Here is a 25,123-nt window from a genome sequence, read left to right as displayed (position 1 = left end):
CTTTATATATATATATATAATATCTATTTGCAACCAATGCATTGAATATCCGAGTCCGAATTTGCAATCCAAATAAGCAATGCAGATTTATATAATGAATATCCGATATATCTATCCGCATTCAGTCTGAATCTGAAGTATCTATTCGCAATATCCGAATCTGCAAAAAATAATAAGATATCATCTATGGATATCCAAATCCACAATCTGAACAAGCTGATGTCAAGCATTGCAGGTAGGTAAAGCAGCGTTTAACACCCACAATAGAAGAGAAGATTTGGTTGTTTTTGTTGACACATTCCTTTTTTTTTCTATTCTTTCTAACTATCAAAATAATGGAAAATGGTTAATCTAATAGGGGAGGCAGCAGATCAAGCTCTTGCAACATCTGACCGTATACAATCCATCAAAAGTTAGATTTCTGCACATTTACTTCAAAGAATCTGAAGTTTTGTCAAATTTAATGGTTCAAAGCTTTGTAACAACACCTATATCCCTTGATTGAATTACAGTTAACTACTTCCTAAACTCTGAAAAGGTTTGCTTAGATTGCATAATGTGCAATTTTACTTAAACATCCCAGATCATGCAATACAGATATATGTCTTTATTGGCATTGTGGAAGCATCCTACAGGTCGGGCAGTACCACTTTCCCTTGAATCTTGTCTCCGGTGTCAGCCCAACACAAGCATAATGGAACCATTCACCTCCTTGGCACTGAAGGAATAGAAACGTTAAATTAGTAAGTACCCACCAAATTGTTGATAGTCATAGTGTCAATCATGAGAATAAGTACATATCAAAATTTTGGGGTAACAGGGGAGGTTTGTGAACATCATTGTATTCCATCATGTGTTTGCGCTATATATGCAAATTACTGCCACACCACATTATCCGTTAATTCATTTTCATGATCCATTATGTTGACACTCAGATATGAGAAACTTTAATACCTAAAAGTGAAAATACATAGAAGCCAAGTAAATAAATACAAAACAACTACAATACTACTCGTAAATGATAATATTTAAATTTTAAAAAAGAAAAGGGCAGAGAGGAAGGAACTCACATTTTCATTGTCACATGCAATCATATCTCCAAATGACACCTACATAATATAAAACAAGCCTTCAATTTTGAAGTAAAGCTTTAAAATCAAGAAGGCAGTGAAAAATTATTTAAATAAATAGTTATATCTACAAAAATAATGAGGCAGAACCTGATGGCAGACACAATAAGTAGGTTCATTTGGATCAATGGGTTGATCAACATCAAGAGGGGTAGCAAAATCTCTCTTATGGCTTCCTGGAGGAGGCATCAGTTCAAAATCCCTATCACGCTCTCGATCCCAATCTCTATCCCTATAATCCAGTCTCTTTGATTGAGGTGTTCCATAAAAAAACTTGCGTTTCTCAACCTTTGGAGGAACAATAGGTAGTGGAGGGAGAATGGCAGGCTCATCCGGTGGAATTTTTCCTTCTGATATATTGCAGGAAGAAAAAGCAGGGTGACAAATTGATAATCAAGCAGAAGTTCATCCCTTAAAAAATGCTCAATTTTGATTGCAATTACTATACCTTGCTTTAGATCCTCTGCAAAGTAGGTCAAATCCTCATCAAGACGTTTTACGTGGCTATCTATCTGAAAGAAGTTTCAGGCATCATCATTTTGTGAGCTTTAATTATAATATGATTCATGAAATGACAAAACTTCCTAAAGCTGAATATAAACACAAATCTGCACCTATAGTTTTAGTTTAGACTAAATTAAATCCATAAATGTGGTTGAACAAGATGCAAAAATTCTATTCTCTTTCTTACAAAGGGTAAGTAAACAAGAAAGCTATCATGTTAGACAGACAAATTGAATTAAATTGAGCACTATGCCTTTTCTTAGCTTGAACCAGATATCTATTGTTCTTCACTTTTCAATCAAACATTATAGTGATGGGAAAAAACACTTAGATGCTCTGCCATGCAAACAACCGCTTGGAGCTTGTGACCTATAATCACTTGAATACACACATGCTAGTTAAAAAGTGGCGCAGAAAATTAGCAATTCCGTAGCTTTCTACACAATCATACCACAAAAAACCTCAATTACAACATAATCAACAACAATGCAAGCTCAAATAAGGACATTAACAAACAAACAAACAATCAAAACTCACTAAATCATAAGCTTGCCGCGCCAACAAAACCTTCTCAGTGCACAAACTCAGTGCATTTTCTTGACTGGCCTCTATATCCTTCCTCATTTTCTCAACGGTTTCCTCATCTTCATGACCATTATTCATATAACTATTTCCATTCCCTCTGTTCGCCGCAATTCCTAAACAATACTTAGTTTGCTGCCTCGTCTGATTAATCATAGCTTCCAAAGAAAAGAACAAATGGTGTAATTTTAATCAAAATCCCCAATTCAAAACCCTAATTTTAGAATACCAAAAATATGATAAGCTTACATTGGGACCGTTCATCGAGTTCTCGAATTGTATTGAGGAGTCTTTGAAGCTCAGCTGGCAAGGTGCTTGAGTCTATCGGAAATAAAAAAAAAATTCGAAACTTCAAATTAAACATGAAATTCAAGCTCGAAATCAATTATATAGAAAAATATAAAAAAAAATTTAAATTTTGATGTGATAAAGTGGAGCAATTGGGGACTGTTACACTCCAAATAATCGTCGACGTAGACGCCCGTTCTCGCGATTGCCATGGTAGGGGATTTGAGGGTTTTAGGGGTTTTGATTTGAGAGATCAATGCGATATTTGTTTTTCTAGGTTTTTGGATAGGGATTAAAAGAATAAGAGAGCGATAAACGAGGTCGTTTTAACACTGTAAATCGATGTGACCGTTGTGAAGGCGGGGGAGTTTCGGTCAATCGTATATCCCAATCGTTAACCCAACGAACGCCTCAATAAATTTTTGGCGAAATGGTAAATTTTATCTTTAAAGTTTATATATTTTATTAATTTGATTTTTATTTTTTAGTTAAATTTGACAATATCCTTCGTACTGATATAACATTATTTATTTTACACACCACATCAACAAATAATTTAAAATATATAGAGATATTAAAAAATCACAAAAATTTAAAAAATGGCATGAAATACACGTGAATTGTCATGTAAGCTGTCATGTTTAAAAATTTAACATTTTAATAAGTATTTTTGTCAAGAACAAGAATTAAACTCTGTTTGAAAGGTTGACGGTTCAATTCGATTTTCCTTTTAAGAGTTAAGGGCCAAATTTAACTCAAAAAAAGAATAATGAATAAATTGATAAAAATGTAAATTTTAAAGGCTAAACTTGTCATCATATTATTTTTAAACATATATTGATGTTTTAACTTTTATTTGATTTGAATTTAACATGTATCATAACTCTAAACCCTATTTAAAAAAACTTGATCAAATTTAAAACATGTACAACAATTAGATATGTGTTTAAATTTTGATCTACTTGTTTTAAATATGCTCTATGCCAAATTTAAGATTCCATTTAACTTTCAAGTTGACATTAGGATGATAGAAGCATTTGATTGATACAATATTGATATTTTGAGATCAATCAAAACGTTGTGAAGTTTAAGAAACATTTTAGAACCCAAGTCATAGTTTAAGGATGTTTGGTAACCCTAATTTAAATATGAACTTAAATATAAATTGTTATAGTTACACCTCACAAACCCAAGTCCAAGCCTTTGACCTATTTCGTGACTTGTCGAATCAACACAAGAGCAATACGTTCAAGTGGCTCCCTACCTTATAGGTTGGACAACTAAACGAGCCCTTACTTTGAGAATCACCCTCTGACAAGCATTGGGCATTTGTTATTCGTACATAGCTCTTTGTCCACTGGGTGAACCACTATCAACTTATTGTTGCGAAAATGCCCAAAGACCAGTCATATGGTGATTGTAATAACAGCCTTTTACCTAACTTATTAACAAATGCATTGTTATTATTGTTTTAAGTAATTATTTCTATGTTTAAATAAATCATGTAATGATAATTTCCAAAGCATGATATGATCATTCTTAAATGCCCTTAGTCAAGTATTATTATGGGCTTAGACAACAATAAAGCATTGAGACTGATACATGTTTGATTGATGACAATTGTTGTTATTAATATGTATCAAATCAACACATAAGTATATGTTAGAGAACAATATACTGGACTGACCCGTCATGAGAATGTTCCTTGGATTATTATGTAATAGCCACAACATTTCTCTTAGTGATAATTTTATGTATGATCCTTATACTTGAGATTATCATTGTTCTAACATCGGGAGTCGTATGCTTTGACACAATCAAACGTCTTCCGTAGATGGTTGGACTATAAAGATTGATGTTGGGTATGCCACAATCTATATAGTAGAATGTAAGTGATAAAGATAGGATTTGTCCCTCCTACATAATGGGAGCAATATCTTAGACCTCTCGATTGAGTGAGACTAGAAATGCATAACCATGCTCAAATAAGTTGATATGAGATATTACACTTATTTGTTTATCTTAATATACTCAAGAAATCAAGAAACAAAAGATTGGGCTATACAAGGGTGATTGTTCCATGACTTGTGTTTAATCTAGATATCAAGGATAAATGGATATACTACAAGATGACATTATCGCAAAAATGTTATGTCGAACCATGACTTCTTGGATCTTGAGTAGATGTGATGTATTGCTAGATGACATTGTTTGTAACATTAGAAATATTCTAATATTACCGCCAACATTGTAGGATCCTACAGGACCACACTCTATGGTTAAAACGATTGGAAAACGTAAAAAGATAGAGTTAAATTTATCTTGATGCTTGAATAATATTAATTATATAAATGTTCTCATAATTAATTTAATTCTATTAAGTTAAATATTAGACATGATTTGTGTGCATGCTTGATGCATATACATAGATGATCCAATTAAAATAAATATAGAATGGGTTTCATATAATTTTTATTGGGTATATGTTTGTCGTAATTATTAAAAAGGGGTTTTAAATAATTTTGGTCAAAAGATATATTCAAGGGAGGAAATAAACTGATATTGTTTTGGAAAAAAGATCACGTTTTATTCCAATCCCTTAAACCACTCTCTATGATTTAACTATTGAATAAGGATTTCTGACTATAGAAAGTCTTGATTCTCTTTTTATCTTTTGCCCAAAAAATTTATCTAGTCTAGCAGAAAGGGTTTCTAAAAATTCTCTGAAAAGTTTTAAGGAGTTTTTTTATCGTTTTCACTTGGCAGATAACTTAGAGGTCGAAACTAAACATTGTAGTTGTGGTTTGTTTTTTCCCCAGAATTGATTTTCCCTACTCAGATTAGGAAAGTATAATTTCAAACCTTCCTTACAACTCGAATTCATTCCTCGTACATGGATCCAAGGGTTGTGATCGTTAGAACTAATTTCCAGCTACACCACGGGGTGTACCGGCGTTCCAACACTGACATCATCTCAACATTGTATCAACAATTGGTGCGGTTAGTGTGGACTCACTCCTGACCTCCCTTGGTTTCTTTCCCATCAAAGATTGGAATGATTATGCCACATTGGATTATAAGTGTTCAAATAAGGATTACCACCCCTATTGCCCATATAGATAACATTGGCATAGGTTCCCTTCATATTACTACCCCAAACAATATTTGTAACACTCCTAACCTGTATCCGTTGCCGGAATAAGGTTATGAGGTATTACTTGACTGAAGAAAACTTCTATAAGGTCAAAGATACTTACCAGACATAAATTATCAACAATGCAAACATGTCTTATTGATTTTCCATAAGAGCTCTTATAAATTTCCAAAATGACTCACTATCAAAACATAATCGAATATCTAATAACAAATGAACTACTATCAAGTTATAACTAAAACATTTCACCACATTAGTTCAATTATAAGGCTTCTCTAAACAAAATGAGCAAGCCATCTTCGCATGGCTATAATGTAGACAAAGTCGAAATATCATTCTACCTATAGTCTATCCTATACATGCCTTAAACCATGATGATATACAATCTTCTCAACTCACATAATGACTCGATAGTGTGATGATATCTCCGGCCCTTCCAACTCGAGCTAAAATATATACCTATAAGAAATGGAAAAGAGAACACGGAGTAAGCTTCAATGCTTAGTAAGTTTTAAGCAATGCAAACAATTAATTTACTTATAGATCGATTATTCAAATTTTCAAGAAATCATTCCTAGATAATTGCCATTTTGGCCAAGTATCCATGAACATAATGCATATTTAGCAAATTCACCTCAATTGAATATGAACTCAATTAAAACCAAATATTGAAATTACAAATAAGATCATAAGAACTCGAAAAGCATCTCATTAACAAGTTTTAACCATGTTTGCAACAAAATCACAAATTCACTACAAGCTGTCTTCCTCAGCAATAGTCACTAAATTATTTATAACTGGAGCTAAGAAACTCCAAATCAAGTGCCGTTAATTTTCCCTGAAAATAGACTCATATATCTTCCATCCATCAAATTTTCAGAATTTTTGGTTTGACCAATCAATACCAGATTTTTATTGAAATTTCCCCTGTTTCACTGTTTGACTAATCTGACCACTCTTCACTACGAATAAAATTTCTCATTATACAGAATTCGAAATATGTTATCGTTTATTTCATTTGAAACTAGACTCATTAAGGAGTCTAATAATATAAATTTTATCTTATAACCATTTTTTTACCATTTATAATGATTTTCTGAAAACAGAACAGGGGATCTCGAAGTCATTTTGACTCTGTTCCACGCCACTTCAAATATCTCATTATTGGCAATTCTTTTGCTTACACGGTTTCTTTTATAAGAAACTAGACTCATTAAGATTTCATGACATAATTTATTCAACCTCTAGCTCAACTTCCACAATTTATGGTGATTTTCCGAAATCACGTTACTACTGCTGTCCCAAGCAGATTTATTACCCATTCTTTGGATTCATATTATTTAACATGTATATCACCAAATCAATCTCATATAACCTTTCACCATAACCGAATACACACATACACATATGAGATTTTCACATATACTTCTCATTTCGCATTCATGATTCAATTCCGATCAATCTAACATATAAAAGTATATAATACATACCTGACCAACTTAATGTATTGAACATATTCAATGGTAGTTTACTACGAACATTCGAAATCATAATCTTACTCCAATCATCCACATTAAGTCTGTTAGATTTAAAACCCAAATCCAATCACCACCACAAAGCATTCGGGACTTTAAGCCCGAATATAATACCAGCACAAAGCCTGCGGGACTTTAGCCCGGATATAACACTAGCACGAATGCCTTCGGGACTTAGCCCGGATATAACACCAGCACGAATGCCTTCGGGACTTAGCCCAGATATAATACCAGCACGAATGCCTTCTGGACTTAGCCCTGGACTTAGCCCGGATATAACACCAGCACGAATGCCTTTGGGATTTAGCCCGGATATAACACCAGCACGAATGCCTTCAGGACTTAGCCCGGATATAATTCTCCATTATCATGCACACATATATATATATCATAACACATTAGCATTTCATTTACATTACTTGAACACAAGCACAACATGCTTATCAACCATTCCACTTTCGGCTCAATAGCCACATACAAAGAACACGATTTCGTTTTGCTGTCCAACATGATTTCTATAACCATTCGGCTACAAGTCATAGGCACAAATTATTTATCCCACTACGTAATTCAAGTAGAACCAATAGGTCACAATTTATTTATTATGCTTATATACCATGATTTTATCAAATCATAAGCTAAGTTTCATTACTCAAAGACTTACCTTGACTGTCGTCGAATGACTACGGATATGCTTTCGGTTAGTTTAGCTTTTTCCCTTATTCGAATTAGGCTCCTTAAGCTCTTGAGCTAGATTAAACAAATTCACTTGTCAGTAATTCATTAATCATGCCTTTTATTCGGTTATATTATAATTCGCTCATAACAAGAATTTCAACTATTACTTAAAAATGCATTCGGCAGCACATACATTTCAAAACCAATATAATTCTTTCATTCATGAACACATTCGGCTATGTTAAAATAAATTTTTAACAATTTAAGCATCCTCTTCTATCAACTAATATGAGATTTCGTACATTAACATTTCATTCAATTGACATATTAAATATTTTAACCCTCCTTCACTACATGACAACAAAACCTCAACCATTTAACATATAACAACAATTTTCCTCAATTCATCTCCTAAGTTCACTTTCGGCTCTTACACAACAAATAAATAATTAACTTTTAATTTCAATATTTAGCATACTCAAACATTATCTTTCATCCATTACTAATTCAAAACATTAAAATATTCAAGATCCAACACATAGTAGCCAAAACCAAATATCATAAGCTAATGACTTCACCTTAAACTAACTTATTAAGCCTTTAAATCAACTTCTAACCATCTCACATTTAAAATTATCCATCATCTAATCTTCATGCTTACATGCCATAACCATATGGTTCTTATCACACTTGGACCACAAAATGCATAAATTTCACAAATTCTAATTACTATCATAAGCTCAATTTCGGCTAACACTCAATTAAATACTTACAATTTAGCACTAATTTAGCATTTCAACATAGCCGATTGTCATTAAACAATTAAGCCACAAATATTAAATTTTATCAAACTCAACCAATTCAAGAATTAACAAGCTCAAACCTTATCCTTCTACCATATCTATTTCAAAACATTAACACACTATCCATGAAGTAGAAAACTTCCATGGCCGAATATACATGACAACACCAAACTTAAAATTTACACATGGGCTAAGTAAAAGACTTAGCAACTATCTCAAATTCACTAAAATTTTAAAAGCAAACTCATGGAACATACCTTAATTCAAGATATCTAAAGGACCGAATGCTTAGCTTCAACCTTTCTTTCACTTACGGCAATGGAAGAAGGGAAATGGAAAACATCGTTTTTTTTTGGTCACCCTTTTTCCTTTTATTTAATTTTGTTTTCATGTTTTAAATTCATTTCATTTAATAATGTATATATATAAAATACATATATTTAACTCAAGCAATCAACATGGTCGGCCACTAATTTGGAAATGGCAAAATTGACATGCAAATTCTCATCTATTAAATCATATAATGTTTGGCCATTAAAAAAAATTTAACCAAGCACATTTTCTAAGTTTCCAACTTAAGTCCTATTTAATGATTTCACATTCAAATGATAAAAATCATTGCATCAATTTTTCACACATGCATTATCTCATATAATAGACATGAAATTTAACATTTAATTATTTTCATGACTCGGTTTTGTGGTCCCGAAACCACTTCCCGACTAGGGTCAAATTAGAGCTATTACAATATTTTCATTTTCCCTGCTTACATGGCATCCCACAAAACAGTGTTGGTCGAGAATATGTGGTATCTTCGATCTGATTTCGAGGTTCTTAAACCTCTCGACAATTTTTTAGAACTTATCCTCACCACTAACTGCATTCATAGTTGGTGGTTTAGCTCGATATTTGAATTGATCAATGGCCACATGTAAGAATTCATTGTCATGTCCTCAATGAGTTGGCAACCTTCAGCATATGTCTCAGACATGAACGCCCCTACGGACGCTTAATCTAAACTTAACCTCGATTTCTCATCCAAACCATTATAAAATGCTTGCAATTGTATCCAATCTTGAAGACCATGGTAAGGACACTTATGGAGTATAAGTTTGAAGCGTTCCTAAGCTTCGTAAAGTGATTCCCCTTTAACTACCGGAAGTTGGTGATGTCTATTTGCAACTTCATCGTTTTGCTTGGTGGGAAATACTGTGCAAAAAATCGGTGGGCTAGCTTAACTACAATATCTTAAAAGATAAAAAAATTAATAATTATAAAATTAAATTAAACTATAAAATTAAAACACAATAAAAACAGTAGTAACATTGTAAAAAGATGAAAAAAAACTTAAAAGATGAACTCGATGCCACGTTTGAAGGATAGATGTTGATAACAATAGTTGTTGATAACAGTAGTAAAAGAGACTTATTTTTCACTAGTTAACAAATTGAATTTTAACCTAAATTATTCATATTTAATGTTAAATTAAAAAGTGGCCAATTATCATCCAAAAAAAGAAAGTTGTAAAATATTATATAAATATTTAAAGCTAAAAAGTTAACATATGTGATATGAAACCAAAAAAAGGAAACATTTTTTATTGTTCAAAGTTGGAAAGACGCCAAACATCAAATCAAAAGGGGACAAACTTTTCAACAGTTAAGGGGTTAACTAATAAATAAACAATTTTATAATTTTAAGGGGGTCATGGCCCTTGCCAGTCCACCAGATTCGCCACTATTTGTAATTAAGTTTTAACTTTTCACTTATTAATTATAATATTATTCAGTCATAAAGTCAATCCACTAAAGTATTATGACTGGACTCTCTTGTTATATATCATTGCAAAAAATACTTAATAAATAATTGTCCAATGACCTTGTTATAAGTGTGTTACGCTCATAGGATATCATTAATCTCTTTGGGATAAATTTGTTCTCCCAATATAATCTTATATCTCATGGACCGTTACATTTTCCTTCAAGAAAAAGTTAATTACTACCAAAAATGATCTATGGATATGTTTGTTTTTCATCTATCATGTAATACGGATGAGAGGATATTATTTACTCTTTATTGGGTTACGAATTCCCTTGTTATAGAATGATGCTACATATCGTAGAAGTTGTATACCCAACTTACCAGCTTTTAGTTCTTTATCTATTTGAACTTAAGCTTTCATTTACATCAAAGTATACGAGTCAGCCATACATAGTCCATGATCTACTTAGGATTAAGGTATATCATACTATGAACATCACAAGTGAAAGGTTCTATACATCCACCCTTTCTCAACGCATTTCTTTAGACAAAGACTCTTTTTTTCCGCTTTTCAGTTGGTAAATATTTCTCAGAATATAGAGTGTGAATCAAACCCATGTTTGAATTGAAATTGAGATACTGATGCAAATTCTTTTCTTCTGAATCAGATGGATTCATATCTGAAAGAGGTTGACAATAAGTTCTTTTAAAATTGACTATTTGTCCTTCCGTTAGAGGTGTTCCAGAAATGTCTGCAATCGAGTAAATAAATCCATAAACAAATCTAGGATTTATTCATCTTGGGTCTTGTTCGATTTATTATTAATCTTGTCGGTCACATCTAGTCTCTATCTTTTAAGAGTTATCCGCTTTGATACTTAAGACACCGTATCTCCCTAATTGGGCTTGATGGATGATATATCAATTTTTCAATCGATTTGTTCATTGTCGATTAAACTAAGGACGTGTTTAGATTGTCCACTAATATATACTATCTTTCTGTATTATGATCAAACCACGCAATACTGTTTAGTGTTATTTAAATGTTAGATAATCAGTAAGTCAATATTTGTTTTCATTTTACTTTGCGTGCAAAAACAGTTGAGGACAATATACAAATATATTACTGAAATTGATGGATATTTTATTAAACCAATTTATCCAAACCATTGAGGACAATATACGCAGAGTGTTCCCAATGACCTTAAGGAGCCATGCTAAAAGCTGGTACTTTTTTCTTCTAACATGATTTATAGAGTTTTATTAAGCTGAAGATATTATTCACTAGACATGTCAAGACAAAGCCTACCTCAATAACAACTTGCCTTTTCCTTCAATAAATAGGTTAGTGGAGTCATCAACAAGAAATGAGTACATTGGTTTCATACGTTTCATGGACACCTTCTCCGACTATTACCAATTTCGAGTGAATACCAAATATCAATAAAATAACCTCATTTATCATAGAGGACATTTTATTACAAGGTTATGTCCTTTGATTTGAAAAACATAAGAACAACTTATCAAAGATTGATGAACAAGGCTTTAAGAGAACAAAATGGACACGAGAAACTTATTTAAGTAAAAGCTTTGTTCATGTCCAACTCAAGCCCACTAAGTAAAAGCTTTGTTCATGTCCAACTCAAGCCCACTAAGTAAAAGCTTTGTTCATGTCCAACTCAAGCCCACCTAAAAAACTAAGTCGTTTTTCTTTTTCAATATTGTATGGAGAATATCAAAGCCAGTAGTCATTGAAAGTTAAGAGTCCACTTTTGACAAAGGCATTTTGGTGAGTATAGGCAAATTTAAAGGGGTGAGAAGGGGCCTTGGGCCCCTGAAAAATAAAACTTATTCAATTTAATCCCTCCTTAAATAATGAAAATTTAAGTTAATATATGATAAAATTACACTTTGGCCCCCTCAAAAATGAAAACAAAAATCCATTTAATCTCTTTAAAAATGCTAAAATCATAAACTAATAAATCATAAAATTAAATTTTAACTTGTAAAAAAATTATAATTTAATTCCAACCAAAAAAATTATGAATTCACCTCATTTGTGAGGTGTGATAATATCCTCAATATTAGGTTGGAATTTCAAGTTATCAAAGGCTACTTTAATAATAATATTTTCCATTATTTTTTGGGTGTGATAAGATTCTTAATAATAAGTTGAAACTTCAAGTTAACACAAGCTACTTTAATAGTAAAAAAATTTCACCCTTAGATGGGAGGGTTAATGTGTTTCATTGTACTTGAGCAATAATGTCGATATCAATCAAGCTAACATTTAGTCAATATGAATTTTGTTTAATTTAATTAATTAATATTTCTAAATAGTTTATATATTATGATTTTCATCGAGGTAAAATGATGCCATTTTGAAATTGGTTCATAACATTGAACTTTTAAAAGATGAGCAAATTACATTAGTCACACAACTATATTTTTTTTTGTTTTTGGTCACTTAATTATGAAAAATTATAAAATGGTTATTCAACTATTAATAAATTTAATTTTTGATCATCCAATTATAAAAAGTTACAACATAGTCACTCAATTATTCAATTATCTTTTTTGGTCACCTAACTATCTTAGATTTTTGGGAGTTCCCATTTTTACGTTAGCTAGTTGGCAATAAAAAAAATAAAATTGAATAATTGGTGCTCGAAAAAGGAAAAAAAAAGCAAATTTGAGTGACTACTAATGTAGTTTACCCTTAAAAAATTAACTTCCCAACCTTAAGTATCACTACGGTAAAATGAAGTTAGGTACCAATTTGAAAAATAATCAAATTTTAGGGGCCAACTAATATATTAAACATATAAATATTTATAAATGAAAAAAATTTGCATCTTTCGCGGAAAAAAAGACACATATGTTAAATAGGTATTCAAACCATGCAACCCCCACCACTCAAGTACTTGAAAGTTTTTTCCCTAGCCAAAGTATTTAAAGTTTTATTTTATTATCACTTTATATGCCAACCATTATCTCACTTAAAAAAAAAAAAACTCTCTGAACCAAGTAAATTACGACATGCGATGTTTTTAATAAAAAATTTATTTAATAAATACTTTTAATATTTTAATAATTTTGATAATTTTTTAATAGAAGTTCACAATTGCTACAGTTTTTTAATAAATTTTTTTTCATAACCATTAACTAAAGTTAGAAAAAAAAAAAACTCTTAACCATTTTTAATTAAATATTTTATTTAACAATAGTTTTTTAATAGGTGAAAAAAAATCTAAAAATAAACTATTTTTCCTATAAAAAACACCCGGAAAAAAACTATCTTTTATCTAATGTTTTCCATTTTCTTTGGCGCCAGTCGATAGTGGAATAAAACCATTAGCAGCAATCCTTAAAACATATACCCAATTCCTTAACTTGTTAAAATTTGATGCTCAATCCAATACTCAAAAACCAAACAAGAATCCCATGTTTCTTAACCAAATTTCTCTTCATGGTTCCTCCACTTACTTCTTCTTTAATCACTTTCCTTTCCTTAAACTCAAACCCCACCAAATCTCTCTCAAACACACCCAGAAGAACTTGCAAAAGGTCTTTTTTTTTTTGGTAGCTTTTACTTTGGATTACCTATACATTTACTTCTGTTATTTCCTCTTTTTTTTGTTTTATTATAATCTCTCATTGTTCCTTTTTTTTTTGGAAATTTTGCAGTATTTTATTAGGAACTGGAGAATATTGAGATTAGATTGTTTGCATACTAATGCGGTTTCTCATTCATTTGATGACCTTTCTATTGAAGAAGATGAAGGGAATTCAAAGGAAGTTGCTTTCTTGCATTGGATGGAAAATAGAGGGATTAAAGCCAATCATCAAACTTTTCTTTGGCTTTTAGATGGTTGTTTGAATTCTGGGTCTCTAGAGGAAGGAAAGAAGCTTCATGGGAAGATTTTGAAGATGGGTTTCAGTAATGAACACTTTTTATCTGAAAAGCTCATGGATATTTATATTGCTTTAGGTGATTTAGATGGTGCAATCAAGGTTTTCGATGGTATGCCAAAAAGAAATGTTTTTTCTTGGAATAAAGTGATTTCTGGATTTGCTTCAAATAAAATGAATGATAAAGTACTGGGGTTTTATTCAAGGATGGTAGCTGAAAATGTGAATCCTAATGAGAGTACCTTTGCCAGCATTTTAAAGGCATGTACAGGTAGCAATGTTTGGTTTCAGTATGTTGAACAAATTCATGCTAGGATTATTCGTGATGGTTTTAGTTTTAGCTCCTTTGTTTGTAACCCATTGATTGATCTGTACATGAAAAATGGATTTATAGATTCAGCGAAGAAGTTATTTGATAAATTGTATGTGAAGGATACTGTTTCTTGGTTGGCTATGATCTCCGGCTTATCTCAAAATGGATATGAGGAGCAAGCTATTTTGTTGTTTTTTGAGATGCATATAGCAGGAATTTTACCTACACCATATGTCTTTTCTAGTGTTTTAAGTGCTTGCACAAAAATAGAGTTCTTTAAGTTGGGAGAGCAGCTCCATAGCCTTGTTTTCAAACTGGGATTTTCTTCTGAGACTTATGTCTGCAATGCTTTAGTTACTTTATATTCACGCTCTGGGAATTTGGTATCTGCCGAACTAATTTTCAGCAATACATTGCTACGGGATGGTGTTACTTATAACTCACTGATCTCTGGGTTAGCACAGTGTGGATATAGTGATAGAGCTCTAGAATTGTTTGAGAGAATGCAGCATGATTGCTTGAAACCGGACTGTGTTACAGTTGCCAGTCTTTTGGGTGCCTGTGCATCTCTTGGAACTTTATTTACAGGTAAGCAACTTCATTCATATGCCATAAAAGCTGGGTTTTCTACGGACTTAATTGTTGAAGGGTCTCTGCTTGATCTTTATGTTAAATGCTCTGATATAGATACTGCATATGAGTTCTTTAGTACAACGGAGACTGTAAATGTAGTTTTGTGGAATGTGATGCTGGTTGTATATGGGCAGTTAGATAACCTTAGTGAGTCTTTTCATATATTTAGACAGATGCAGATTGAGGGATTGGTGCCTAACCAATTTACCTATCCAAGTATTTTAAGAACTTGCACTTCCGTCGGAGCATTCGACTTAGGAGAGCAGATTCATTCTCAAGTGATTAAAACTGGTTTCCAGTATGATGTTTATGTCTGTAGTGTATTAATTGACATGTATGCTAAGCTTGGAAAGTTAGAAACTGCCTTAGAAATTCTCAGAAGACTTCCTGAGGAGGATGTAGTTTCCTGGACAGCTATGATTGCAGGGTACACACAGCATGATATGTTTGATGAGGCTCTTAAACTTTTTGGAGACATGCAGAACCAAGGGATTCAATCTGATAACATAGGACTTTCGAGTGCAATCAGTGCATGCGCTGGTATTCAAGCACTCAGTCAAGGACGGCAAATTCATGCCCAATCTTTTCTCTCCGGTTTCTCAGATGATGTTTCAATTGGCAATGCGCTTGTTAGTCTTTATGCTAGATGTGGGCAGAGGCATGATGCATATACAGCATTCAAAAAAATTGATAAAAAAGATAATATATCATGGAATGCATTGATATCCGGACTCGCACAGAGTGGGTTCTGCGAGGAAGCATTGCAGGTTTTTTCTCAAATGAATACAGCAGGAGTGGAAACTAATTTATATACTTTTATCTCCTCAGTTAGTGCTGCCGCTAATACTGCTAATTTAAAACAAGGAAAGCAGATCCATGCCAGGATAATAAAAAAGGGGTATGACTTAGAAACTGAGGTGTCTAATGCTTTGACCACATTGTATGCAAAGTGTGGTAGCATTGATGATGCAGAAAAGGAATTCTCAGAAATGCCTGAGAAAAATGGGATTTCTTGGAATGCCATTATCACAGGCTATTCTCAGCATGGATCTGGTATCAAGGCAATAAATCTCTTTGAGAAGATGAAAGAGGTTGGTGTGAGACCAAATCATATAACTTTTGTGGGAGTTTTATCAGCTTGTAGTCATGTGGGTTTGGTGGAAGAGGGCCTTGGCTACTTTGACTCCATGAGCAAAGAACATGGCTTAGTGCCTAAACCTGAACATTATAATTGTGTTGTTGATCTTCTCAGCCGAGCTGGTCTTTTGTGTCGTGCAAGAAAATTTATAGAGGATATGCCTATTGAACCAGATGCCATCATTTGGAGGACCCTCTTAAGTGCTTGTGCTGTTCATAAGAATGTAGACATCGGAGAATTTGCTGCTTATCACCTTCTTAAATTGGAACCTCAAGACTCAGCAAGTTATGTCCTTCTCTCTAATTTATATGCAGTGGCTAGGAAATGGGATTCCAGGGATTGTACAAGGCAAATGATGAAAGAAAGAGGTGTGAAAAAGGAGCCTGCTCAAAGCTGGATTGAGGTTAAGAGTTCAATTCATGCATTTTTTGTTGGTGACCGGCTTCATCCACTGGCTAAGAAGATATATGAGCACTTAGAAGATCTGAATCAACAAGCAGCTAAAATTGGTTATGTACAAGACCGTTATAGCCTTTTCAGTGATGTGGAACAAGGAGAAAAGGACCCGACTGTTTATATTCACAGTGAGAAGCTGGCTATTGCATTTGGGCTCCTTAGTTTGCCCAGTGCAATTCCAGTTCGTGTGATTAAGAATCTTCGTGTGTGTAAAGATTGCCATAATTGGATCAAGTTTGTGTCGAAGATATCTAATCGGCCAATTATAGTCCGAGATGCATACCGGTTTCATCATTTTGAAGGTGGCTCTTGTTCCTGCAGAGATTACTGGTAATTGGTAAATAGTAGATGATGTACTAAAGTGGCTTTGAAAATGAACCTTGATTTTATCCCAGTGGGTGATTTCATACTTCATTTAGCGAACAATTGATTATGGTAGGATTCTGCCTTTATTGATTATCTTCATAAGACTCCAGTTATCTGATCATCATTTGATAGTGCTGTTTTCTTTTGCAGAGATAACCAGTCAATTGGTGCTTATTCTGAGCCTCCTTCTGAAAGGCTTGTGAATAATATTTCAGTTTCTAATGATCGCCATTCACTTCATTTTGCTTTGCACCATGAAGCATCAACAGCACATTTGATGTGCTTATTCGATTGATCCTCGCTTCCCTTTTCTGCTTGTGGGTTGAAATTAGAAAAAGTTCAATGTGCAACAAGTTTGTCCTGTAGATCAGTTTATCTCACTTTTTGCTGTCTGTCTGCAATCCCAGAAGCTATCTGCTCTGATGTTAGACAATAAGGTAACTTAATTTCCTCTTAAATGTTATGGTTGATGGTTCATGTTGTACATTTTCTTGAGATTACCAACATTGTAGCTTTAAGTTGTATAACACACATGCAAAGTGGCGGATATGGATATGTACCAGACACTTAACATTGAGATGTTAAAATTGTTTTTTAAGTTTACCCATGTACTTTGAGACTCCTCGGAGAGCCATATCCAAATACCAATATCCAGATATGTGCCGAATACGAGCATTTCAAGAAAAATAAAAAGATGGGAGTTACAGTTATTAAACTTAAAAATGAAATAGGGAGGGAAACAGCATGTCTATCTTGATTATTATGCTAGTCCATATCTTTTACAACCTCTTTCATCTAATTGTTTGAACATTATGGTATATCTATTTATTTTTCTAATAAATAATGTTGTGCTTCCCTTGTCATATATGTGTCACGGAGTACATGTGCTCACTCGCCAAAGTGCCTTTTTTGGTTTGCTTTGTTTTATGGTGAATTTAGTGTTCCCATCTAAGACATGAAAGTCTGCGATTTCTTTAATACTATAATAATAATTTTTTTTCCTTATTGCTGAAGTAACATAATGTAAAATTTGTTACGTGTACTCAAATTGAATCTCTTTTTTAACGTTCAATGGTGGCAAGTAGACTTTGTTTTTAATACTTCTGTTGTGTGGGACAAAGACTGAATTGTTTAACGTTTGTCTCCATTTTTGTTTCAACACTGGCAATAGGGGCAGTTTGGAAATTATCACAGTAATGGGACAATGCATTTTGCCATAAAATTAAAATCTGCTTTTCTCACTTCGGAGGCTTGACTTTGCTACATACAGATCTAAATATTGTTGGCATCCATCCATTTTCAAGTCCCCAACATATGTCTCTAAGTTCCATCCTTCCCAAACTCACTATTCCATCATTCTTGTGGCAGAAACAAGCATGGAAGTGTCATCATCTTCACTTACTCTTAAGGACTGAGTAGCAATAGTAACCGGTGGCTCTTTTGGAACCACTTTCATTCTCTCAGTGCAAGAGTTGCAACATCTGAGTTAAATGTCATCGTATGTCACTGATCAACCCTGAGCAGTTGCTATCAAGGTTGATGTTTCAGATCCTGAACAAGTCAAGCTACTCTTTGATAGAACTGAGCAAGAATCTGGCTCCAAAATATACCTCTTTGTCAACTCTGCAGGGATAAGGGATCAAAAGTACCCAACCTTGGAAATACAGCAGTGGAGGCTTGGGATATGACATTCAACATAAACACTACAGGATCATTCCTTTGTAGTCACAAGGCAGCAAATCATTTGACACGCTATGGCTGAGGAAGAATCATAATGATCTTGACATCTCTGGTGGGATCCCTCTTACCTGGATACCATCTTATGTTGCTTCCAAGCCAGCCGTTGGGGCAATGACAAAGATTTTGGCCAAGGAACTTAAAGGCACGAAGATAACTGCAAATTGTGTTGCACCTGGGCCAGGAGCCACAGAGTTGTTCTTTGCTGGTAAAACTGAAGAAACTATCCAGAGATTTGTGGATGTTGTCCCCTTTGGTTGGTGAGCTGAGGATATAGCAGGAATTGTAGGCTTTTTAGCTGGAGATGCTGGAGAGTGGACCAAAGGGTGGGTCATTAGAGTCGATGGAGGAGTTGTTTGAACACTTAACAGCATTATGCTGCGATGTATCTTTCTTTAGATTTTTCTCTTTGAATTTGATGATATGGTTAAACTGGGATTTGTAAATCTGTTCATAAAAATGTATCCAAAAAATTTTCTGATAATAAATTGGTTAAATGGTGCATCGATAAGGTGTAAATGAGATGGCTATGTTCACAAGCTATGTGGACATTCTAGTTTCTTGGACAGCTATGATTGCAGGGTACACACAGTATGATATGTTTGATGAGGCGCTTTAACTTTTTGGAGACATGCTGAATCGATGGATCCAATCTGATAACATAGGACTTTCGAGTGCAATCAGTGCATGTGCTGGTATTCAAGCACTCAGTTAAGGACCTCAAATTCATGCCCAATCTTTTCTTTCTGATATCAGTTGGCAATGTGCTTGTTCTTCTTTATGCTAGATGTCGTCAGAGGTAAGATGCATATGCAGCATTCAGAAAAATTGATGAAAAAGATAATATATCATGGAATGTGTTGATATCCGGACTCGCACAGAGTGGATTCTGCAACGAAGTGTTGAAGGTTTTTTCTCAAATGAATACAGCAGGAGTGGAAGCTGATTCATTACTTTTATCCCTCAGTTAGTGCTGCTGCTAATATTTGCTAACATAAAACAAGGAAAGTAGATCCATGCCATGATAATGAAAACAGGGTATGAATTAGAAATTGAGGTGGCTATTGTTTTGATCACATTGTATGCAAGGTGTGGTAGCATCAATGACCCAGAAAAGGAATTTTGGAACATGCTTGAGAAAAAAAAAATAGATTTCGTGGAATGTCATTATAACAGGCTATTCTCAACATGGATGCGGCATCGAGGCAATAAATCTCTTTGAGAAGATGAAACAGGTTGGTGTCAGACCAAATCATGTCACTTTTGTGGGAGTTTTATCAGCTTGTGGTCATGTGAGTTTGGTGGACGAGGGCCTTGGCTACGGCTTAGTGCCTAAACCTGAGCATTATAATTGTGTTGTTGATCTTCTCAGCCAAGCTGGTCTTTTGTGCCGTGCTGGAAAATTTATAGAGGATATGCCTATTGAACCAAATGCCATCATTTGGGGGACACTCTTAAGTGCTCATGCAGTTCATAAGAATGTAGACATTGGAGAATTTGCTGCTTATCATCTTCTTAAACTGGAACCTCAAGACTCAGCAAGTTATGTCCTCACTAATTTATATGCAGCGTCTAGTAACTGGGATTCTAGGGATCCCACGAGGTGAATGATGAAAGAAAAGAGGTGTGAAAAAGGAGCCTTCTCAAAGCTGGATCAAGGTTAAGAGTTCAAATCATGCGTTTTTTGTTGGTGATCAGCTCCATCCACTGGCTGAGAAGACATATGAGCGCTTAGAAGAGCTGAATCAACAAGCTGCTAAAATTGGTTACGTGCAAGACCGTTGTAGCCTTTTCAGTGATGTGGAACAATGAGAGTGAGAAGCTGACTACTGCATTTGGGCTCTTTAGTTTGCCCAGTGCAATTCCTGTTCGTGTGATTAATAATCTTCGTGTGTGTAACGATTGCCATAATTGGATTAAGTTTGTGTCCAAGGTATCTAATCAGCCGATTATAGTCCGAGAGGCATATCATTTTGAAGGTGGCTCTTGTTCATGCAAAGATTATGTTATGCGCCTTGGCGTAAGATCTAGTCACAGGTCTAGACGAGAAAGTATCTTTGTTTCGACATATGGTTACTCAAAGGCAGATTCGTCTTTGACTGAACCCCCTTCCTAAACTAACGTTTGTGATAAAAAATAAAACCCCCCTTTTATTTCATATTGGCAGCTTTTTTATAGGCTGTTAATTACAAAGGAAAATCCTAATCTAATTCCTAATTTAAAGTCCTAGTAGAATTCCTAATTTAAAGTTTATAAGGAAATAAAAAACCTAGTAAAACTAAAACTCCCAAAGAAATTAAATAAATGTAGAATTCTAATTCCTATTCGTCCGTTGATATTGTTTTCCAATGAAAACATCTATATCATTACTCCCCCTCTCGGAGTTGAGCTTGTCCTCAAGCTCAAATTCAGGATAAGCTGCTCGAAAATTATCAATTGGTTCCCAAGTGGCATCTTCTTGAGGGCATCCTGCCCATTGCACTAATAGTTCCCGTCGACCCCGATTAAGCCTGGTATTAATAATAGCTTGTGGAGTAGGCAAGGCCTTGCCATCATATACTAAGGGCAAGTCTCCTACCGCATCTGGTTGAGGTCCCTTGTATTATTTGAGGAAAGAAACATGAAATACATCATGTATTCTGCTGCCTGTAGGTAATTCAAGCTGATAGGCCACTGATCCTATTTTGTTTAAGACTTTAAAAGGACCAAAATATTTTGGCAATAACTTGTGATGCTTCTGTTTAGTTATCGTCAATTGTCGATACTGTTGAAGCCGTAACCAAACCCAATCCCCGACTTTAAAATTCAACTCTCTATGCCCCAAATCATAAGTGGCTTTCATTCGTTGCTGAGCTTGCAAGAGTCTATCCCGAGCATTGTGTAAAAGTGTATCCCTATCTTGTAGAGCCTTATCCACAGCTTCAATCCTTGTAGAACCAGCTGAATAGGAGAGAAGTCGAGGTGGATCCCTACCGTATACTAATTGGAAGGGAGTGACCTTTAGGGCAGTGTGATATGAGGTGTTGTAGCAATACTCAGCCCATGGAACCCAATCGACCCACTGTCGTGGACGATCACTAGAGAGGAATCGTAGGTACATTTCTATTGTTCGGTTAACTACCTCTGTCTGACCATCAGATTGGGGATGGTATGTTGAGGAAAAAGCGAGCTTAGAACCACTTTGACGAAATAATTCCTTCCAAAACAGGCTGAGGAAAACTTTATCACGGTCTGAAACTATGGATTCAGGCAAGCCATGAAGTCGGAATACCTCTGCAAAAAAGACAGTAGCAACAGATATAGCAGTAAATGGATGGGACAAAGGTAAAAAATGAGCATACTTCGACAGTCTGTCCACAACCACCATAAGTACCGATTTCCCTTTTACTTTGGGTAGACCCTCCACGAAATCCATAGAAATATCAGCCCAAACATGTTGTGGTATTGGAAGAGGTTGAAGTAAACCTGCGGGCTGTAAATTTTGCCATTTGTGGCGTTGGCATACTAAACAATGTTGCACAAATTCTGAGGTTGCAAGCTTCATTCCTTTCCAAAAAAAATCTTGGCGAAGACGATGCAATGTTTTCAATTCCCCTTCATGTGCCATAGCATGTATAGAGGAGATAAGAGTGGGAATAATTGGTGAGGTAGGTAAAAGGTACAACCTCCTTTTGAAGAAAATCAACCCATCTTGTGCAACCCAATCGGGCCCCAACTCTCATTGTAGAATTCTTTGCTGGAGTTGTGATAATTCTGGGGAAGCTTCTATTTCTCGTCTGATGGCTTTAAGAATTTCAACTTGAGGGAATGAAACAGTCATGAGGTGTGGTAAGTCTTCGTCTTTTCTAGATAAAGCATCTGCAGCCCTGTTCAACTTCCCTGCTTTATATTCCACTCGGAAATCAAACCCCATTAGCTTGCTGATCCAATGTTGTTGTGGAGATGTCGTAAGTCGTTGGTCTAACAAATACTTAAGACTGAAGTGATCAGTACGGATGAGGAAATGCCTTCCCCAAAGATAGGGTCGCCAATGAGTCACTGCCTTTGCCAAACCAATTAATTCACGTTCGTAGGCAGCCAACTTAAGGTGTCGATCTGCAATCTTGCAACTGAAAAAGGCAATGGGGTGTCCCTTTTGCTGTAGTACAGCTCCAAACTTGCTGTCCGAAGCATCACATTCAACCACAAATTCCTCCGCAAAGTTGGGTAATTGCAAAACTGGGGCTGCTGAAAGTGAAGTTTTTAATTGGGTGAAAGCAACATCAGCTTCCTTAGTCCAGTTGAAGGCATTTTTCTTTAGAAGAGATGTTAAGGGTGCAGCCCCTTGTCCATAATTCTTGATGAATTTTCTGTAATATCCTGCCAACCCAAGAAAGCCTCGTAGAGCTTTGGTAGTTTTAGGAGTTGGCCAATCGGTGACATCTTTAATTTTAGTGTGATCAACCTCGACCCCTTCACCATGGATGACATGACCGAGGTAGGTTACCTGAGACTCTCCAAAGAAACACTTGGATTTCTTTAAGAACAATATATTATCCCGCAAGAGTTCAAAAACTAATCTTCGCAAGAGTTCAAAAACTAATCTTACATGATGCATATGTTCAGTCCATGTTTTGCTATAAATTAATATGTCATCAAAGAAGACTAAAACAAACTTACGCAAGTAAGGGCGAAAAATGTCATTCATCAAACTCTGAAATGTGGAAGGGGCATTGGTAAGCCCGAATGGCATGACAAGAAACTCAAAGTGTCCATGGTGGGTTCGGAAGGCTGTCTTTTCCACATCAATAGTTGCCATTCTAATTTGAAAATATCCCGATCGTAAATCCAATTTTGTAAAATATTTTGCCCCATGAAGTTCGTCCAACAATTCATCCACGACAGGAATCGGATATTTGTCTTTAGCAGTGCAAGCATTAAGCTCTCGATAATCGATGCAAAAACGCCATGACCCGTCATGCTTCTTTACTAATAGTACTGGAGAAGAGAATGGTGATCTACTGGGTCGAATGATTCCTTGTTGTAACATTTGGTCACACTGCTTCTCAATCTCATCCTTTTGAAAATGTGGATATCAATAAGGCCTGACTACAATTGGTCCCGTTCCTGGTTTGAGAGTTATACGATGGTTACATTTGCGGTTAGAAGGTAACTCAGACGGTTCTTGGAATAAATGCGCAAATTCTACCAGTAGCTTATCTAATACTATATTAGTTAAATCCTGTCCCTGTATCAAGCTGAGTCGTGGAACTTCCTCTGGGTGCTGCCCTTGCCAGAGTATCTTCTTCTTGTTTACTGCAAATTGCATAATTAAGGAGCTGAAATCCCATAAAATTGGACCAAGGGTACACAACCATTTAACCCCCAAAATCATATCAAACCCTTCTAATGGTATTGTATAAAAATCAGCTTGAAAGTTGTCATTGGCCACAACGAACTGTACTGATTTACAAATGCCAATGCTAGGAACCCGTTCTCCGTTTGCCACACATACTTGCAACCCCCTTTTCTTTTGTATTTTCAGTCCCAATCTTGGCACTAGACCTTCGCGTAGAAAGTTATGTGTACTGCCTGAATCAACGAGAACTAACACTGTTTTTCCTGACACCTTTGCTGGTAGTTGCATAGTAGATGAATTGCAAGTTCCTCTAATGGCATGTAAGGAAATTTCAAGATCATCTACCTCATCATCTTGCTCATCTTCAATATCTGGTACTTCTATCCAAAATAGCCTTTTACATTTGTGCCCCATGGAGTAAGACTCGTCACAATTATAACACAATCCCTTAGCCCTTCTCTCTGCCATCTCTGCTCGTGTCAATCTTTTGATAAATGGTGCAGAAGAACCTATTTTGCTGTTATTCCCCATTGGTTTCGTTGTTTGTCCTCCTCCCTTTGCAAAGCTCTTAGTTGTTGGAATAATGGAATTGCTGCCAGTGTTTTGGGAAGCTGGCCAGTTTAGATTGGTTTGAGATAACATCTTGGAAGAGACTTTTTGTTTCCGTTCCAAAGCTCGAGCCATATTCATTGCAACTCCAAGGTTTCCCGGTTGTTGCATCTCGATATCAATTCTAAGTTCCTCTACTAATCCGGCAGTAAAAAGGTTTACTTGTTGTCGAGGTTTAAGATCAGT

At 34.9% G+C, this 25,123-nt stretch overlaps 2 protein-coding genes and 2 pseudogenes across 4 annotated transcripts; 3 read left to right on the top strand and 1 right to left on the bottom strand.

The window, feature by feature from the left end:
* Positions 1–397: 397 nt before the first annotated feature.
* Positions 398–2,903, bottom strand: LOC107888442 (PHD finger protein ING2). The gene is made up of 7 exons (XM_016812553.2): positions 2,671–2,903; positions 2,466–2,537; positions 2,172–2,374; positions 1,579–1,642; positions 1,221–1,480; positions 1,071–1,109; positions 398–718 (listed from the first exon to the last, which is right to left on the bottom strand). The coding sequence occupies exons 1-7, from the start codon at positions 2,714–2,716 to the stop codon at positions 608–610; spliced, it is 795 nt and encodes a 264-aa protein (XP_016668042.1). The 5' UTR covers positions 2,717–2,903; the 3' UTR covers positions 398–607.
* A 10,841-nt stretch (positions 2,904–13,744) lies between these two features.
* LOC107888460 (pentatricopeptide repeat-containing protein At4g13650) lies at positions 13,745–19,474 on the top strand. 3 transcript variants are annotated; one of them, XM_016812582.2, is made up of 4 exons: positions 13,745–14,002; positions 14,123–17,322; positions 17,404–17,690; positions 18,622–19,474. In XM_016812582.2, exons 1-2 carry the CDS (start codon positions 13,880–13,882, stop codon positions 17,219–17,221), a joined length of 3,222 nt encoding a protein of 1,073 aa, XP_016668071.2. In that variant the 5' UTR covers positions 13,745–13,879; the 3' UTR covers positions 17,222–17,322; positions 17,404–17,690; positions 18,622–19,474. The 3 variants fall into 3 exon arrangements, with proteins under 3 accessions (XP_016668071.2, XP_016668080.2, XP_016668063.2); XM_016812591.2 differs by having other exon boundaries at positions 18,524–19,474; XM_016812574.2 differs by having other exon boundaries at positions 13,760–14,002; positions 18,425–19,474.
* On the top strand, positions 18,325–19,474 carry LOC107888476 (NADPH-dependent aldehyde reductase-like protein, chloroplastic; annotated as a pseudogene).
* Positions 19,475–19,777: 303 nt separating this feature from the next.
* LOC121210050 (pentatricopeptide repeat-containing protein At4g13650-like) lies at positions 19,778–21,106 on the top strand (annotated as a pseudogene).
* Positions 21,107–25,123: the final 4,017 nt, after the last annotated feature.

The sequence above is a fragment of the Gossypium hirsutum genome, chromosome A11 (assembly GCF_007990345.1).
Source record: "Gossypium hirsutum isolate 1008001.06 chromosome A11, Gossypium_hirsutum_v2.1, whole genome shotgun sequence".
NCBI classification, from domain to species: Eukaryota; Viridiplantae; Streptophyta; class Magnoliopsida; order Malvales; family Malvaceae; genus Gossypium; species Gossypium hirsutum.
This window is presented reverse-complemented; position numbering and strand designations above follow the sequence as displayed.